The 20,112-nt window shown below is 36.4% G+C and overlaps 1 protein-coding gene and 1 pseudogene across 2 annotated transcripts in view; both read left to right on the forward strand.

Annotated features, from left to right (window-relative positions):
- Positions 1–20,112, forward strand: part of TBC1D8B (TBC1 domain family member 8B) — a 90,080-nt gene that overhangs the window by 61,223 nt on the left and 8,745 nt on the right. For both annotated transcript variants that reach the window (XM_055081576.1, XM_024128102.3), the window contains exons 11-20: positions 5,840–5,957; positions 6,899–7,184; positions 8,117–8,246; positions 8,785–8,883; positions 13,149–13,217; positions 13,390–13,630; positions 14,421–14,486; positions 16,362–16,445; positions 17,716–17,772; positions 19,123–19,220. In XM_055081576.1, the coding sequence (XP_054937551.1) occupies positions 5,840–5,957; positions 6,899–7,184; positions 8,117–8,246; positions 8,785–8,883; positions 13,149–13,217; positions 13,390–13,630; positions 14,421–14,486; positions 16,362–16,445; positions 17,716–17,772; positions 19,123–19,220 (1,248 nt within the window). The remainder of the gene's footprint in view (positions 1–5,839; positions 5,958–6,898; positions 7,185–8,116; positions 8,247–8,784; positions 8,884–13,148; positions 13,218–13,389; positions 13,631–14,420; positions 14,487–16,361; positions 16,446–17,715; positions 17,773–19,122; positions 19,221–20,112) is intronic.
- Positions 3,181–3,534, forward strand: LOC102989477 (cytochrome c-like; annotated as a pseudogene).

Here is a 20,112-nt window from a genome sequence, read left to right on the forward strand (position 1 = left end):
AAAGTAATAAAAAAAGAGAAGAGAGCAGCCAAAGCAATAAACAAATCCACCAATGATAACAAGTGCTAAAAACTATACTAAGATAAACATAAAAATCAAACTAGTCAGTCACATACAGCAAACCCCACGTCTACAGTTGCTCCCAAAGTCCACTGCCTCAATTTTGTGTTGATTCCTTGTCTATTCAGGTATTCCACAGATGCAGGGTACATCAAGTTGATTGTGGAGATTTAATCCACTGCTCCTGAGGCTGCTGGGAGAGATTTACCTTTCTCTTCTTTGTTCGCACAGCTCCTGGGGTTCAGCTTTGGATTTGGCCCTGCCTCTGCATGTAGGTCACCTGAGGACATCTGTTCTTCGCCCAGACAGGACGGGGTTAAAGGAGCAGCTGATGCAGGGACTCTGGCTCACTCAGGCCAGGGGGAGGGAGGAGTATGGAATGCGTGGCGAGCTTGCGGTGGCAGAGGCCGGTGTGTGTTCTCCCGGGGAAGTTGTCCCTAGATCACGGGACCCTGGCAGTGGCGGGCTGTACAGGCTACCGGGAGGGCAGGTGTGGAGAGTGACCTGTGCTTGCACACAGGATTCTTGGTGGCTGCAGCAGCAGCCTTAGCATTTCATGCCCGTCTCTGGTGTCCGCGCTGATAGCCGTGGCTCGCTCCCGTCTCTGAAGCTCATTTAGGTGGTGCTCTGAATCTCCTCTCCTCGCGCACCCCGAAACAATGGTCTCTTGCCTGTTTGGCAGCTCCAGACTTTTTCCCAGACTCCCTCCCGGCTAGCCGTGGCACACTAGCCCCCTTCAGGCTGTGTTCACGCTGCCAACCCCAGTCCTCTCCCTGGGATCTGACCTCTGAAGCCCGAGCCTCAGCTCCCAGCCCCCACCTGCCCCGGTGGGTGAGCAGACAAAGCCTCTCAGGCTGGTGAGTGCTGGTTGGCACCAGTCCTCTGTGCAGGCATCTCTCCACTTTGCCCTCTGCTCCCCTGTTGCTGCACTCTCCTCCGTGGCTCTGAAGCCCCCCCCCCCCGCCACCCCATTTCCACCAGTGAAGGGGCTTCCTAGTGTGTGGAAACTTTTCCTCCTTCACAGCTCCCTCCCAGAGGTGCAGGTTCCATCCCTATTCTTTTGTCTCTGTTTTTTCTTTTTCCCTACCCAGGTTCGTGGGGAGTTTCTTGCCTTTTGGGAAGTCTGAGGTCTTCTGCCAGCATTCAGTAGGTGTTCTGTAGGAGTTGTTCCACATGTAGATGTATTTTTGATGTATTTGTAGGGAGAAAGGTGATCTCCACGTCTTACTCCTCCACCATCTTGAAGGTCCTCCCCTTGTTGACTTTCATGTTTTACCACTCTTGTATCCCCGGGATAAATCTTACTGGGTCATGATGTGTAATCCTTTTTATATGTTATTGGGTTCAGTTTTCTAGTATTTTGTTAGGGATTTTTGCATTTATATTCATAAAATGTATTGATAATAGTTTTCTTGTGATGTCTTTGTCTAGTTTTAGTGTCAGGGTGTCAAAGAATGAGCCAGGTAGTGTTTCTTCCGTGCCTATTTTTTGAAGAGTTAATGAAGGATTGGTGTTAATTCTTCTTTAAATTGTGGTAGAATTGGCCAGTGAAGCCATCTGTTTCTAGAGTTTTCTTTGCAGAAAGTTTTTTCATTATTAATTCAGTCTCTTTACTTATAATAAGTATGTTCAGATTTTTCTGTTTCTTCTTGAGTTGGTCTTGGTGGTTTTTCTAGGAAATTGTCCATTTTATCTAGGTTGTCTAATTTGTTAGCATACAGTTGTTCATCGTATTCCTGTATAATCCTTTTTATTTTTGTTAAGGTTGGTAGTAATGTTCTCTATTTCCTGATTTTAATCTGAGTCTCTCTCTGTCTCTCTCTCTCTCTGTCTCTCTGTATCTTTCTGTTTTTTGTCTTTTTGGTTAGACTACCTACAGGTGTTTCAGGTTTTTTAATCTTCAAAGAACCAACTTTTGATTTTGTTGAGTTTTCCTTATTTTTTTTTCTATTCTCTATCACTTCTTGTTTGTGCAGAGCCTCAAGATTAGCCAGAGGTAAGAGCTTAGGGCTTTTCCTGTTCTTTCATGAGCATGCTTACAGCTCTGGGCAGGCATGAAGGCATATCATGCACTTTGCTACTAGATTCCCAGGAGTAAGTGAGAGCGTTCCAAAGCCCCTTTTGGATATCCCATTCCCCAGCTTTTTATTTTAACCCTTTATTAGCCTATTGTTTGGCCCAGTTGTTATCCACTGCCTCAGGCAGCCACATGTTCAACAACTGCTTCTGATTTTTTCAAGGAACATTTTTTCAAGGAAAGGCTGTTTGCCTTGGGTGAGCTCTGTGTCAGGTCAAATAAAGACAGCCTTATGAGTGTGGTTTTCCAGGGAATGACCAGACGGGTCAAATAATGACAGTTCTCTGGGAATGGGACTTTGAAGGCACTCCAGGCCCATTCTGTTCCCTCCCATGGCTGCTAGGTGCTACTTTTCACCATGATTGCTGAGTGTTAGTTTTTCAGGCTTCTGTAAAGCTGAGGAGGAATAGGACTTGGACGATTTAAAATGCCACGAAGCTCACTGTTTTTACTGAGATTCAACCATTTTATTAACTAAAGGCTTCCTGAATTGCTGTAAGCTTTTGGTGCATTTTCAGAGTTCTGAAAAATTGATTTTGATGATTTTTGCTAGTGTTCTTTTTGCTTTTATAGACGAAAGCATTTTCGGAGAGCCTTACTCTGCCATTTTTCACTGATGCTCCTCCCATTATGGTTTATTGAACAGGAAAATGATGGAGTAAAAACTGAACTTGAAGTCCAATATTGTACCAGATCTGACAAAGGATTGACATACTTAATATACAAACCTATAAGAAAAGTGTTGAATTATAAAAATGAACAATGGACATGAAAAGATGAATCACAGAAAAAAATACATGTTGATAATAAAGTTTAAAAAAGGAAGTTCAATATCAAAGAACCTCACATTCAAACCATGAGATACCATTTTCACTATCAAATCAGCAAAGACAATTTTAATTTTTACAATTCTTAGTATTGGCAAAGGAGCAGTGAAGTAAACATTTTCAAATGCTATAGGTCAGAAATACAAATTGGTACAGTCTTTCTGGAATACAATTTGGCAGTAATATCAAGTCGTTTAAAAATAATATTCAGGGGAACCTCTTAGTTGTGCACAGAGAAAGAACGATTTAAAAATGGGTAATGTTGAGAAGGGCAAGAAGATTTTTGTTCAGAAGTATGACCAGTGCCATACTGTGGAAAAGGGAGGCAAGCACAAGACTGGGCCAAATCTCCATGGTCTGTTTGGGTGAAAGACAAGTCAGACTTTCAGATTCTCTTACACAGATGCAAACAAGAACAAAGGCATCACCTGGGGAGAGGAGATGCTGATGGAGTATGGGGAATCCCAAGAAGTACATCCCTGGAACAAAAATGATCTTCACTGGGTTTAAGAAGAAGGGAGAAAGGGCAGACTTGATAGCTTATCTCAAAAAAGCTACTAATGAGTAATAGTTGGCCACTGCCATATTTATTACAAAACAAATGTCTCATGATTTTTTATGTGTACCATATTTAAATTGATCTCATACACTGCAATTCAGATCATGAATGTCTGAGGTAATATTTCTGTCCTGATTTAAATAAGATTGGTTTGTGGCTAAAAGAATATGATCAGCTTGGACTTCCCTGGAGGCACAGTGGTTAAGAATCTGCCTGCCAAGGCAGGGGACATGGGTTCAAGCCCTGATCCAGGAATATCCCACATGCCGCAGAGCAGCTAAGCCCGTGTGCCACAACTACTGAGCCTGTGCTCTAGAGCCCGCAAGCCACAACTACTGAGCCCGTGCACCTAGAGCCCGTGCTCTGCAGCAAGAGAAGCCACCACAATGAGAAACCTGCGCACCGTAACAAAGAGTGGCCCCCACTCGCCACAACCAGAGGAAGTCTGCACACAGCAATGAAGACGCAATACAGCCAAAAATAAATAAATTTTTAAAAATTAAAAAATAAATAAATTGCTGTTTAAAAAAAAAATATATATATATATATGCACCTTAATGACATGTTGATTATTTTTAAAAAATATGGTCAGCTTTTTGAATTTTGATAGTAATTCCGGTTCAACAAGTACTATCACTCTTTTCCCCTTCTAAAGAGATCATTAAACTTGAATAAGAAATGTTAAACTTTTCAGGCATATGGTGAATGCCTTCTCAAACCCTATAGGAGATTGGTTTTATATTTAGATTTCTATAACTGGTTATATTAATATATTTAAATATTGAGAAGATCTCTTCACTGTCTCATAGAACAGCAAGATTCACCTGTGTTTCAAGTTGTGTTCATTTGCCTGTTAAGGCAAGGGCTGAAGATACACTGGCAATGTCCACTTTCTCTTTTTGGTCTTAGCTATGCCAATTTAATTAAAATTATCTATCTATCTAAAATATTGCCTTTTACTTAATGAAAGGCATTTTAGTGTGGTTTATGTATAGCATCAAATAAAGAATATTTAGTACTTCTTACACACACACCACAAAAATAATAATATTCATTGACCAAATAATTTAATTTCTATGTATCTTTCCTGAGAAAATAGTAAACCACTTGGATGAAGATTTATATACAGAGATATTCATTTCAGTGTTATATATAATAGTGAAGAGTTGAAATCAACCTAAATGTTCAATAATAGTAGAATAGCTAAATAATTTATAGTATATTCAACTTAATAGATTTTTTACAGTCATTAAAAATACTGTTTTAGAAGACTTATTTAATGGCATTGAAAATGTATAATATAATGTTAAGTGAAAAATCAAACTTTAAGTTTGGTCTAAATTTTAGAAGGGGAAAAAGGAAGGAAATACAAACACAAAAAAGTACATCAACTTGTTAATGGTGGTGATCTCTGGGTAGGTAGGATACAGGAGATTTAATTTTCTTCACACCTTTCCATTCTTCCCAGATTCTATACATTAAGGGTTTATTACCTTATAATAAGGGCTACGGCCAAATGTTATATAAAAGTAGTGATCTGACATTTGTATGGAAGATAGATTAGAAGAAGGAGAAAGTTAGGGTGGTAGTGGGAATGGAGAGGATAAAGAAAATCTAAAAGACATTTTAGGAATTCCCTGGCGCTCCAGTGGTTAGGGGTCCGCGCTCCCACTTCAGGGGGCACAGGTTCAATCCCTGGTCGGGGAACTAAGATCCTGCATGCTGCGTGGTGCAGCCAAATAAATAAATAAATAAATATAAAAGACATTTTATAAGAAGAAACTCTAGGATGTGAAGACAAATTGGATGTGGCAGATAAAGGGTTTCTAGCGTGATCAAAATTAAGGTAGCAAAGAAGAGAATCCTATTTAATAGAGGAAAGATTTAGTTTTAGACACAATTGAGGATGATTGACATCTAAGGGATGTTCTCCTGTAGGTAGTTGAAAATACAGATGAAGTTTGTTTCTCCAATGTTAGTATGTCCTTGAAAGTATGTAGTGTTTTTTTAAGACTTGGCGATAATTAATATTTTTTACTCATTGAAATTAGTCTAAATTTAGAGAGGTTTTACTTATTGTGTGCTATGTTCATGATATTACTGCTTCATTTTCCTTGAATGTACCGTGTAAAATAACTGATTAGCAAACGTTACGTCTGACTTCACCTTGTTTTGCTTTGGACTGGCTCAGAGTTCTCATGTTTCCGTTATGATTACTCTCATAGTTGTTGTTATTGCTGAAAATTACTATGTTGGAAGAAGAAATGTAATTATTACCCCAACAATATTTATTTTTTATTTTTCTATGAATTTTAGGCAATGAACATTTTGACTTCAGTGTTGCTTCTGTATGCAAAAGAGGAAGAAGCTTTTTGGCTTCTGGTTGCTGTATGTGAACGAATGTTACCTGATTATTTTAATCGTCGAATCATTGGTAAAAAACAAAACACATATACATATACGAACACATATTTCTTTTCTAAACAATTTATAGGCCTCTTTTCTATCCAGTTACCTATCAAATGGAAGAACTGATTAATTAAGTTGCAAAATATACAAAATGCCAGCAATATCAAAATGTCACATTCACTGACATGCTCAAGAGAAGAGCTTTTTGCACTGAACATATGATTGGAAAAACATATTATTTAATACGTTGCTTTTTAAAAATAAAGTGCCTGGTCTGTTTCCTTATAAAATAGAAGTTTTAAGTTTACTATCTCTGTATTGCTAAAACAGTGGTGATCTGAAGCATCTGGAGCTACTGGAAAATTTTTAATAGTCTCTTGATGAGAGAGAGATTTTAATCAGCTTAAAATCTCCACATTTTTATGAATTGTATAGATATATGCAAGCTTTGAAAGAAGGATCAAGTTCTTAGTTTGTTACTTGTATAATATTTTCTTCAGTCATCAAATATTTATAGATCCATGATCCCCTACCTTAAAACCATAGGTGGTCTCCTTTGTACCCTCATAAGCCTTCGGTGTCATGGCTAGGTCATTGACTGTATTGTCTGTGTTATAGTTATTTGTCTATTTATCGCAAGTTCTATTAGAGATTAAATGCTTTGAAGATGAGACCATTTAATTAATTGGTGTATCTCTTATAGTACCTATTACAGGTTTTTGCACATAATAAAGATTCCATAAATAACTGTTCAAATGAATATGAATTGAGTTTCTCAAGTGCTTCTTGATGCATGATACTGCTAGCAGATAAAGAGATACGTGAAATATAGAAAAGGCACTGAAGAAGTTCATAATTTAAGGAAGAGAAATGAGATATATCAGCCTACTAATAGAAGTGGGAAGGTATTGGAAACAAGTCCTTTTGAAAGGTGTTCATTTTAAAATTTCTTTTTATGTTCTCCAGGTGCCTTGGTGGATCAGGCAGTCTTTGAAGAACTTATCAGAGATCACCTTCCCCAGCTGACTGAACATATGACTGATATGACATTCTTTTCCTCAGTTTCTCTCTCATGGTTCCTCACACTTTTTATTAGTGTGCTACCTATTGAAAGTGCAGTGAATGTGGTGGACTGTTTCTTCTATGATGGAATAAAGGCCATTTTACAACTGGGATTGGCAGTACTTGACTATAATTTAGACAAACTTCTGGAATGTAAAGATGATGCTGAAGCCGTGACAGCTTTAAACAGGTACTGTGAGAATCATAACATTTAAATCTGGAGAGCCCCTTAGAGCTTATGTTGTTCAAACCCTTTATTTTATAGATGAGGAAACTGAGACCTAGAAACTTTAAATAATTTGCCCAAATGCTAGGCCTAAAGTCCACTCCTCTGTTTCTAAATAGAATATAACAAAAGTAAGTCAGTCACTTTGAAGTAAACCACTAGGTTATATATACATTTACACTAACATCTAATATGGTTGATTCAGTATGCTGGGACTTTCATAGTCCCAGTTCGAGCTATAAAGTGTGTAAGAGTAATTTGAGGAGGGGAAAGGTGGTTGATAATATTAAATATCCAGTGGGGGGAAATTGTTCTGGTTTTCAAGTGTTTTCAATCAGGTAAGCTGAGCTTTATTTTCGTGGTGCCTTTTCTGTGAATTCTATTTTGTATTGAAACACATGTGTGAGGTGTGTGTGTGTGTGTGTGTGTGTGTGTGTGTATACACTGTATATGTTAAATGAATGAATATATGAATATTTGGGTAACTTGTAATGGTGCATCAAATCCCATTTATGTACAGAATAAAGTATAAACACCTCACTCTGGTATTTAGAACTCTCAATGTTAAGGCCTCAATGTATCTTTCTTAAATTATTTCTCCTCATGTGCCTCTACATACCCTATATTCCACCCTTACTGGGCCATGTGGCATTTTCTGAGAACTCTCTGAGCCTATCTGCTTCCCCATGCTCTCCCCCCACCTCTGAAGTCCTTTCATCACCATCCCATTTCCCACTCCCATGTCGTAATTCCCAACCATCTTCAAATTCTACTCCCTCATAAGACTGTCTCTTGTCCTCTCGGTAGAAATTAATCTCGAACTAGGGAGAAATTAGCTGTCATTTTCTCTGCATTTTACTTCTACTGATTCTTGTATTACTGTCACTTTCGGATAGGTTCTTTGACAATGTCACGAATAAGGATAGCCCGTTGCCTTCAAGTGTGCAGCAGGGTTCAAATGTAAGTGATGAAAAAAGCAGTCATATTAGAGTGGATATTACAGATTTGATTAGAGAGTCAAATGAGGTAAGTTTTTCTTATACCATAAATACAATTACATAGCATATTTAAAATGATAGATACTATAGTTATATCTCTAGTGGTATATTAAGAGTAAGATAATAATACAAGTAAAGATGTAGTAATGTAAAATCTGACTTCACTTTTAAAATGAGTTCTATGAACTGTTCCTACGTTACATAGCCTCCTCTGCTTCAGTTTGCTGTTCATTAAATGAAACTATTCACATAGTTTTACAAATAATGACCACTTTTAAATATCTATCTCTGCATAAAAAGGTGAAAAATATTCTCTTCTTAGAGACTAAGAATTTTACAAGTGTTCTTGTACTTAGTCTAGACCCATAGTAGATGGAATCCTCTCCTGTGAATATACAGAAAAACTGAAACGTGGGAGGTGAAAATTTGCGTAATCACTGAACAAGTTGGGAAAATAGCTAGGAATAGAACCAAGGCCTCTGAGAATTGAATCTGATGAAATTCAATTGTAAGAGAAGTGGATATTTATTATGAATGAGTATCCACTGAAATCATATTTCTTGCAGAAATATGGGAATATTCGCTATGAAGATATATACAGCATGCGCTGTCGAAATAGATTGTATGTGATACAGACCCTAGAGGAAACGACAAAGCAGAATGTGGTGAGTATCCACCCAATGGGGGAAAACCAATTGGAGTAACATTTTTTTCCTGAACTTCATTTAAAAAATTATCATTTCATGTGACGAAAATAAAATAACTATACATTTGAGCTAGATTCTTGACACAGCTTAGCTTACTGTAAGTTTTTTGAGAGGAAATAAGTGATTTTCTTCTGGTTGAAACATATTGGTTTCTCCACCATGTTTTGTGTTATGTGACATTTAATATTGAATGCTATGATGTAGGCATTTAAGCATAACATATTTGTGATGTGCTTCATCAATAAGAACAGCTGACCTACATAGTAGTCTAGGCTGCTAATATGTATTATTATCTTTGGATACCCAAGATAAAGTGAAAAAGGAATAAACAGTGTGTTTTAAGTACTCCTTTTTAGTATTTGGATGACTACATTAGAAGCTGTTAATATTGGTTTCTTCTGGTGAGTGGGATTAATAGATTTCTGGTTGGAAGAGAGAGTGTTTTACTTTGCTGTATGAATCCTTCTGTGCTGTTTGAGCTTTTATCATGAGCATGTAGTGTTTTTGTAAACCTACTTGCTTAAAGGTTAAGTCCTCAGAGATACAAGTCTGGGAAAATTAACATTTCTGAATACGTGCTCATTGTGAATAATTCAAACATTATAGAAATGTAAAAAAATAGAAGTTTCCTACCCCAGGAGTAACCAACATTAAAATGATTTGGCGTGTATCCTTCCAGATCTTTTTTCTAAATATCTATAGACATAAATATGTATGTGGTGGGGGGGAGGGGGACAATATAGCTTTTCAAATGAGATCATACCAGTTACTTTGTTCTGCAACTTTTTTCACTCAGAGCTATATCATGGTCATTGCATATCATTGCATACCTCACTTTTCTTAATGCACTGAAAGTATACCACAGTATGGATATGCTATACTTTACATAACTATTCCTTGTTGATATGCATTTAGTAGGTCTCCCTCTCTCTCTCTCTCTCTCCTTCATTTTAATGTTTTTTCACTTTTACAAGTAATACCTTATCTAAACAACATGGGTTTGAACTGCACCTACATGTGGATTGTTTTCAATAAACATGTACTACAGTACTACAAGATCCGTGGTTGGTTGAATCTGCAGATGTGGAATCATGGATATGAAGGGCCAACTGTAAAGTATATGCAGATTTTTTTAAACATCTTTATTGGAGTGTAATTGCTTTACAGTGGTGTGTTAGTTTCTGCTTTACAACAAAGTGAATCAGTTATACATACACATATGTTCCCATATCTCTTCCCTCTTGCATCTCCCTCCCTCCCACCCTCCCTATCCCACCCCTCTAGGTGGTCACAAACCACCCAGCTGCTCTCCGTGTGCCATGCGGCTGCTTCCCACTAGCTATCCACCCTACGTTTGGTAGTGTATATATGTCCATGCCACTCTCTCACTTCGTCACAGCTTACCCTTCCCCCTCCCCATATCCTCAAGTCCATGCTCTAGTAGGTCTGTGTTTTATTCCCGTCCTACCCCTAGGCTCTTCATGACGTTTTTTTTCTTAAATTCCATATATATATATGTGTTAGCATACAGTATATGCAGATTTTTGACTGTGTGGAAGGTCAGCACCCTTAACCCCCACGTTGTTCAAGCGTCAACTGTATATCTAATCTTACACATTTGTAAGAGTATTTCTATAAGGTGGATTCCTGGAAGTGGCAACTGGGTCAAGGGGTGTGCCCATTTAAAAATTGACAGGCATTCTTGCCTTTTTCCCCACACTCCCAGTAGCGTCACATTTTAAAAATACTAGTGGTATTAATTCTTTGTCAGTTATATTTGTGGCTAACATTTCCCCCAATCTTGTTGTTTCTTTAATTTTTATGATGTATTTCAGAGTATATAACTTTCAAAATTGTATGTAGTCAAATCTCTTTTTTTTCTTACATATTGTGCGGTTTTCATGTCAAACTTAGCAAGGCCTTCCCCATATAAAATTATATAATTTAGAAACATACTTTCTCATATTGGCTTATAGTACTGGTATTGCTTTGTTTTTGTTTTTTTAATTAATTTATTTACTTATTTTTGGCTGCGTTGGGTGTTTGTTGCTGCGCGTGGGCTTTGTCTAGTTGCTTCGAGCAGGGGCTACTCTTCGTTGCAGTGCGTGGGCTTCTCACCGCGGTGGCTTGTCTTGTTGTGGAGCATGGGCTCTAGGCGCATGGGCTTCAGTAGTTGTGGCTCGCGGGCTTTAGGGCGCAGGCTCAGTAGTTGTGGCGCACGGGCTTAGTTGCTCTGCGGCATGTGGGATCTTCCCAGACCGGGGCTTGAACCTGTGTCCCTCGCGTTGGCAGGCGGATTCCTAACCACTGTGCCACCAGGGAAGCCCTGTTTTTTTTAAACATTTAGATCTTGAATACACCTAAAGTATATATTTTGTTTATAGTGTGATATAGGACTCTAATGGTATTTTTTTCCAACTGAAATAGCCCGTTATTTGAATACCATTTATTGAATACTCCATCGTTACTGTACTCTACTCTGCCTTTTTCATATGCTAATATGGGTTTATTTCTGGAGTTTCTTTTTTTTCTGTAACACCACACTGTTTCTTTTTTAAAAAAATTTATTTTATTTATTTATTTATTTTTGGCTGCATTGGCTCTTTGTTGTTGTGCGCGGGCTTTCTCTAGTTGCGGTGAGCGGGGGCTACTCTTCCTTGTGGTGGGTGGGCTTCTCATTGTGGTGGCTTCTCTTGTTGCAGAGCACAGGCTCTAGGCACGTGGGCTTCAGTAGTTGTGTCACGCAGGCTCAATAGTTGTGGTGCACGGGCTTAGTTGCTCCGAGGCCTGTGGGATCTTCCCAGACCAGGGCTCAAACCCGTGTCCCCTGCCTTAGCAGGCGGATTCTTAACCACTGCACCACCAGGGAAGCCCCACACTGTTTTAATTATTGTGGCTTTATAGTCCATTTTGAAATCTGGTAAGGCTTTTAATATTCCTTTTTAATATCCATTTTAATGATGTCTTTTTAAATGTCCTTTAGTAAGCATTTATTGTTTTCATCATATAGATCTTATACATTTCTTGTTGGGTTTGTCTACTCCTATATATTTTATGGTTTTGTTACTAATATGAATGAGATCTTTTTTCTTTACATTTCCTAATTTGTTTATTATAGTATATGTAAAAGCCATTGATTTGCACATGTTGCTTTTTTAAGTAGCTGTGTTACTGACTCTCATTAATTCTAATTTTTTTCAGTTGAATTTCTGAATAGACAAGCATATCATTTCTAGTCTTAGAGTTTTGACCCTTCCTAATATATATACCTCTTTTCAGTTTTTTTGTGTTATTGTAGTGGGTAGGACCTTCAGAGAAGTATTAAATAATAGCAGTGGAAGCAGCCTTCCTTGTCTCATTCTGGAATTTAATAGAAGTGCCTCTAGTATTTTATTGTTAAGTATGATATTTGCTGTTGATTTTTGAAGGATGCCTTTTAGCAAATTAAGGAGTTTCATTCAGTTTCTAGGTTAAGGGATTTGGGACATTTTTTAAAAATCTATATTGAATGTTAACTTTGATCAAATAACTTTTCCATATCTTGAGGTTATATTTATTAATGTAGTAAAGTACATTAAAGAATTCCTAATATTAGACTTCCGTTGGATTCTTGAAATGAGTCCTATTTGTTCGTGTTGTATTATTCTTTTAATATTCTGCTTTGATAATTTTCCTAAATAGTTTATCTTGGTTCTTTATGTCTGTGTTAAAGTGACATCGGCTTACAGCATGTGTGTGCTAACTTTAGTTTTCATATTAGAATTGTGCTCACGTCATAGAATGGATTTTGGACCAAATCATATTTTTCTATGCTCTGGGATAGATTACGTTTTTTGGCACAGAGAGGGAATGTACATCTCCCAGTGCCTTTGAAGTGTTTAATGACAACCCCATGTGGTGACTTGACAGATTGCTTATATAGCAAGACAGGAATATATGGAAAAAACCATAGAATATTGTTGCTTATATTTATAGACATTCAGTGGCTGTCCTTTGGCAGTTATCTCTGGATAGGAAGAGATGAAGGTCAAATTACATATCAGAGTAGAATTGAGCTATAGTCTATGTACAACTTTTTAAAAGGGCAAAATAGGTACCTTTGTTATTCCTTTAAAAAGTTAAAAAATATATTTTATTCTGGCAGAGGGAGATTTCTAAATGGATTCAAAGAGAATTTCTATGCTGAAGTGTTAAATTCTAAATTGCTTTTAATCCTTTTAAAGTTGCGTGTTGTATCACAAGATGTGAAATTGAGCCTTCATGAATTGGATGAACTTTATGTCATCTTTAAGGTACTGTTTTCCTTCTTTAAATGAAAAATAATATTCTTAGCAGAATTTTACCACAGTCATTCAACTATTTTATCTTTCATTAGTTTAGTAGACACGTTTAAAAGAAAAAAATCTTATAAAGTTACTTTTTCTGATATAATGACTTTGCTTTTTTTTTCCCTTTCTTAAATAGAGAGAGTTGTTTTTTTCTTACTATTGGTGTTTGAGTTCTCCAGTATTGAAGCACCATGATCCCAGTCTGCCATATTTGGAACAGTATCAGATTGACTGCCAGCAGTTCAGAGTGTTGTATCACTTGTTGAGTCCCTGGGCTCATTCTGCAAACAGAGACTCACTAGCTTTATGGACATTCAGATTGTTGGATGACAACTCCGACTGCCTTATAAACTTCAAAGAATTCTCCTCTGCAATTGGTAGGATGATGTCCAATAATCTTCTTTTTTAAAGCAAAAAAAATAAAGGTACCCCTAGAAATACTTAGTACTGCCTATCATTGCCAGTTGAGTCAGATTTTATCAGCCTGATATAAGATTTTTTTATCAGATTTACATTGTCTCCAACTTTAGCAATAACTGGACCATTTTCTTTGTTTGTTGCTAAGTCTAAATATATTCATCTCATTTTGCCCCAACCCTCCCAGAAAAGCAAGTTGTTAGATGTGGATGTTTTAATGGTTAACATGAAGGAAGAGAATGTCCTGATTTTCCCACCTTCAGGCACATGGATTCTTCAGGAGGACGTTCTCCCTCAGTAAAAATCCAACCACATAGCCTAGAAAAGTGGTAGAGAAATATTCAATGAACATTTTGTGCCTGTAGATAGTCCACCGGTTATATCATTCCTTTGCTTTTCCAGACAACCTAGCATGCTTTCTTATCAGGGATTGCCCCTTGAAGAGGAGTTCTCTCCTCAGATGAAGCATAAGGCCTCATTCAAAAGAAAAAGTAAATTTTAGATTGGGATTGGGGGAAAGAGTTCAGCAGAAGAGAATTTTATTTATCCCTCTGATAAAGGGTATTTTGCTTATATACTTCAAGGAGAGAATCTGGCCTACTGGGTAGTTGTTTAACGGTTAGTTTAAGTAACAGAAGGTTTCTGAATCCTAATTCCTGGCTAGTATCTGTGTCTTAATTAATCTGTGTTGCTGGAATTGATTGAATGTTCTTTGGCTGTGATTATTTGCAATTTAATTTTATTGAACAGACATAATGTACAATGGAAGTTTTACTGAGAAGCTTAAGGTGCTTTTTAAGCTGCATATTCCTCCAGGTAAGAATTTAACAGTTGTTAGTGATGTATAGGAGTTGACTCCATTTTAACAAGTATAATTACAGATTTCATTCCATTTTAACAAATAATGTAATTTTCCATATAAGGTCATTGCTTCATTGTGGCCCATGGATCATATTAGCAATATTTTTGCTGATATATAGTTACACTGAAATCTATGGAAGAGTTTCTGTGCAACAGATGGGTTCACAAGTTTCCTTCCTGTTAGTGTTCAGTCAATTTAATGATAAGTAGTTTGTATGTGGGAACTATCTATCATTTGAATATTGTCATAATGTTGAATTTTTATTGTTGTTGTTATTAGAGAGTTGAATTTAACGTTAGACAAACTGCCAAACTTGTGAAATACTACAAATTATTCAGAAAAATGAGACCAGGCAACAGGGATATTAAACATTTGGAAAAGGAGGCAATAGGGCTTCCCTGGTGGCGCAGTGGTTAAGAATCCTCCTGCCAATGCAGGGGACACGGGTTCGAGCCATGGTCCGGGAAGATCCCACGTGCCGTGGAGCAACTAAGCCCATGTGCCACAACTACTGAGCCTGTGTTCTAGAGCCCGTGAGCCACAGCTACTGACCCTGTGCTCTAGAGCCCGTGCTCCGCAACAAGAGAAGCCACCGCAATGAGAAGCCTGCGCACCGCAACGAAGAGTAGCCCCCGCTCACCACAACTAGAGAAAGCCCGTGCACAGCAACGAAGACCCAATGCAGCTAAAAATAAATAAATAAAATAAATAATTTTTTTTAAAAAAAGGAAGCAAAATAAAAGCTACCATTTATTGAGCACTTGCTCTGTCGAGGTGTTTGCTTTACGTGCATTCTTTTATTTAGTTCTCATGATATCCTTGAAAGGTGGTATTATCCTTCCAATTTTGATGATACGGAAACTAAGGGAAAGATTAAATTTGCTGAAGATCACATAGCTAATAAATTGGTTAGCTGAGATTCAAACTGAGGTCTGACTCCAAAGCACAGGTTTCTTTCTATTCTACCATACTGCCTTAATGTTACCACATCATTCCACTTTACTCAAGTATTTCCCTCTGACCTTAAGAGGCAGCCTTTCCCAGGCCTGATCCATAATTGGGAAACCAGTCTTAGACTTTAAAGGAACACTGCAAAAGTACCTTTTAGTTTAGATAGGGTGATTCACACACACACACACACAAAAAGTACCTCATAATTTGTCTAAAACTACACCTGAGATCTCTTTTAGAGCCTTCCCGGGATAGCTGGGAACCATTCTTTACCAGACCAGAAATTTAAAAGCCATCTTTAACCAGTCACAAACTCAAATCACAATCACAGCATTTAAAACAAAAGACAAACCAAATAATAACTATGAAGGACTTTACATTGTCAAGTCAAATTCGAATGTCTAATATTGCTGTGGAATGAATATGCTTTCAATAGAAGGATCAAAAATAGAAAAAACACTGTGTATCTGTTAGAGCACTCAACTTTGTATTTTCCTTCTTATTAAAGACGTTTTTAAATGACAGGTCACGTTTTCAGAGATTCCCAAGTGCCAAATTTTTAAAAAAATTTTTAAAACTTTTTATTTTATATTGGAGTATATCTGATTAACCCATATTTTTAAATTTCAACTTGTAATGGCTCTTGGAAAACTATTAAAAAGCAAGAAATTTGGAGAAATAATAGAACTCAAAGTGATCAAGTACTTCTTGTTATTTGCTATACAGTAGAGTAATACTACTTCCACATTTCTTCACATAAGTCTTTCTTTGACAGGGACCCTTTGTTTGATTCTCTGCCCCCAGATTTAATTGATCTATTATAGGACTCGTTTCTGTCCCTCATTGTTATAAATGTGATTTGGGTTATCTCTTTTCAGCTTATACTGAAGTAAAGTATAAGGACCCTTCAAAGGGAGATGAACTTTCCAAGGAAGAATTACTTTATTTCAGTCAGCTCCATGGTAAATATCTGTTTTAAATGTATCTGTTTTGGGACTTCCCTGGTGGTCCAGTGGGTGAGACTCCCTGCTTCCAATGCAGGGGACCCGGTTTCGATCCCTGGTCAGGGAACTAGATCCTGCGTGCATGCTGCAACTAAGAGTCTACATGCCACAACTAGGGGTTTGCATGCTGCAACTAAGAAGTCTGCATGCCACAACTAAGAGCCCGCATGCTGCAACTAAGCCGGCGCAGCCTAAATAAATAAATAAATTTATCTGTTTTGATGATTAGTCACTCAGAGGTCTTTCTGGCTTAAACATTCTTTACCCAGCTACCACTAGTAAAATTTGGGTTAATTATACCTTATACTTCTTTTGTACTACCATAACACTTAGCACAGTCCTAAATGCATGGTAAGTACTCTATAAATATTTGACTGATTAACTAAACTACATTTTGGGTTTTGATTTATGGAATTTCTTATTTACTGGAGAATTAGAAAGAAAATGCATTTTGTTTCTACTTCTGTAGCAGAAATTTCTAAAATGTATCAGACCATTTTTTATGCCTTGTTAAAATGCAATGAAGACAATAGAATCTTTGATGATTGAAGGTCATAGCTATTATTCAAACAGTGAATACTTATCATAAATCACTGTAGGTGTAGGAGACCAGGATAAGTCTGTCTCCAAGACATAATTTGGAAGTGTTATGAGCTTATTTTTGTGTCTTTTGCTTCTTTTTCATAAATATGAATGTCTTAAAGAGGGATAAGTTCTTCTTAATATATGTTTATGTTACTGTATGTTAGTGTTTGAAGCGACCTTACAAATCATCTAGTCAAGTCCCTTAATTATATAGAGAGCACTGAGGCCCAGAAAGGAAAAGTGACTCGTGTAAGAGTTTTCAGTGAGGTTTTACCACAATCAGGACTAGTAGCTCAGTCTTTTGACTTCCGCTGTGTGTTTTTTTTTCCCTAATAAAAGAAGTAATACAGTTTAATTCGAAGAAAATCACAAGGAAGAAAATACCACATACCACCCAGAAATAAATACTTAATATTTGGTATACTTCCTTCTACGATTTTTTATATGGATTTTTCCCCAGTGTTCTTTTTAAAGTTCTTGAATACTTTGCCGTCTAATGATAGAAGGTCAGGTTCGCTATAGTTGGTTTGATGAATTGAAGAACATAAAGTGTGCTTATAAGTCTTTATATAAAATATTATTTTACTTTCAAAGGGTATTTGTTAAATATTTTACAAAATGCAATTGTCCTCTTTTCCTCTAGTTTCCAAGCCTGCAAAGGAGAAGGAAGCAGAGTCAGCAAAAAACAGCCCTGAAAAAGGTATATGATCTAGGAGTATCATTTAGTTTAAATTATTGTTTTTGTAAATAGGGTTAACTACACAAAGGGGAAACGTGGATTCCTTTTAAAGTCTATTGATTGATTTGTCCTGAGAGCTTTTTCAGTTCCTTTGTTTTAGTTTAACAATTTCTTCTTCTTCTCTTGATACTTAAGTCTCAGAAGTTATAGAAAATACAATTGTGAATGACCCATATTTATTTAATTTTATTATTTGAAAATTTTAATTTTAATTACATAAGTAATAGATAATCCTTATAAAAGGAATTTAAATGTTACAGAAATCCTCATACCCTCACCCAACCCCACCCTGAAGTAAATGTGAAAACATTTTGGTCTGTATTCTTTCCAGACCTGTTTCGATGTATAAACAAATATAGACATCTCTCTTCTTTTAAAAAAGAAACATTTCATAAATATTGTTCTACAATTTGCTTTTTTGATTTTGTAGTATATCATGGACATCTTTTCATGTCAGTACATTTGAATCTATCTTATTCCTTTTAATGGGTGCAGAGTATTCCACTGTTTGGTTGTACCATCATTTATTTCAGTAACTAGCTCAATATTGATGAACATTTAGGTTGTTTCCAATTAATTGCAAACTATTCTCCAACAAAGTTTTATACTTACATTTTATAATACTTTTGCACATATTTCTTTAGGATAGGATAAATTCATAGAGGTATGAGAATGCTGGATAACAAAGAATATGCACATTTAATATTTTGATAGAGGTTGTCAAATTGTTCTCCAAAGGTCCATCATTCTTTTTATGTTTTTGAGTAACATTTAGTTAAAAAATAATTGCTGAAGATCTGCTTAAATATGATAACTTTGCCAGGTTGTTCAGTAAATCCTAGTTTTCTAAGAGATCTAAATAATTATTAATAAAGTCCAATTAATATCATTGTGATTAAACTCTTGAAAGGAATGAATGAATAAGTACTGTTTTGAATGTTTGAAAAAGAGTCACCATAGTATGCTATGGTAACTGCATACAAGAACATCATATAGAAACTATTTTAAACTTAGTGGTATGCATGAGAACATCTACATGAAATTTACATCTGTACTGTTTAATCTAAAAGGCATCTTTCTTCCTCTAGTCCCCAACCTTTCCAGAGTAAAAGTTTTAGTTTAATGGAAGTGGAGAATGTATTTTGAGAGCCAGTGAGTGAAATAAAAAGTATAGTCAGATCAATTTCTGGAGTAAAAAATGTGGAATCTTATATCTCAATGAAATATCTTTCAATCATAATTGTTCTTTGGGGGATTTGGGAAAATATAGTGGGCTGTTCATTATGAAATGGTTTTATTCCCCTCATTGAGGAAAAGAAAAAGTTGATATTCAAGCATATCTAAGTCAATGGCAAGATGAGCTTTTGAAAAAAGAAGAAAACATTAAGGATTTACCAAGAATGAATCAGGTATAGTATTTTCAAAGAAAAATTCTCGTTTACTTGTGTGTTTTTGTATAAATGAATGTGGGTGTATCCAAATCTAAAATAGCTAACATGCTATTACAAAAATAAATAATCTATGCATCATCTCTGTAAGTTTCAAATGAGTATAGAAGAGTGGGAGTAAATTTTTAAATCATTTTTCTACTGTAAACATTTAAATGCATCTAGAGTTTCATTACAGTCCTCTGCTGTGACATTTGTACCTATAGAAAAGATGTGTGTATAACATATATTTCAGTGTTTTTTATTTCCAGCTTTATTAGAAATGTTCACTTATTCAGTAAACATTTCTTAGTGCCTACTAAATGACATGCCCAATGCTAGGTAGTGGGAATAATAATTAAAATAGGTCACACCCTAGTTCCTAATCATCTTGAACCTGCTCAGACAGCATTAATGACTACTATTGACACAATTCTAAATCCATCTCTTTCTTGCACACTATTCAGTCATTATATGTTCTTATATTTTTTTAATTAAAATATGTTCGTATAGGGACTTCCTTGGCAGTCCAGTGGTTAAGACTCTGCGTTCCCAGTGCAGGGGGCACGGGTTCGATCCCTGGTCAGGGAACTAAGATCCCGCATGCCGCACGGCGTGGCCAAAAGAGAAATTTAAAAAAATTTTTTAAATCTTTTGGTATAGATACTGAGGATTCCCAGAACTTTACCAAAATGAGAAATACGAAATAGCGTAGTTTTTCTCAGTGGACTAGGTACTTTGATAGTTAAATAAGTACTTTTTAAAATTAATCATGATATATTCTAATTTTTTTTTTTTTTTTTTTTTTTTTTTTTTTTTTTTTTTTTTTTTTGCGGTACACGGGCCTCTCACCGCTGTGGCCTCTCCCGCTGCG

This window comes from Physeter macrocephalus, chromosome 21 (assembly GCF_002837175.3).
Source record: "Physeter macrocephalus isolate SW-GA chromosome 21, ASM283717v5, whole genome shotgun sequence".
Classification (NCBI taxonomy): Eukaryota; Metazoa; Chordata; class Mammalia; order Artiodactyla; family Physeteridae; genus Physeter; species Physeter macrocephalus.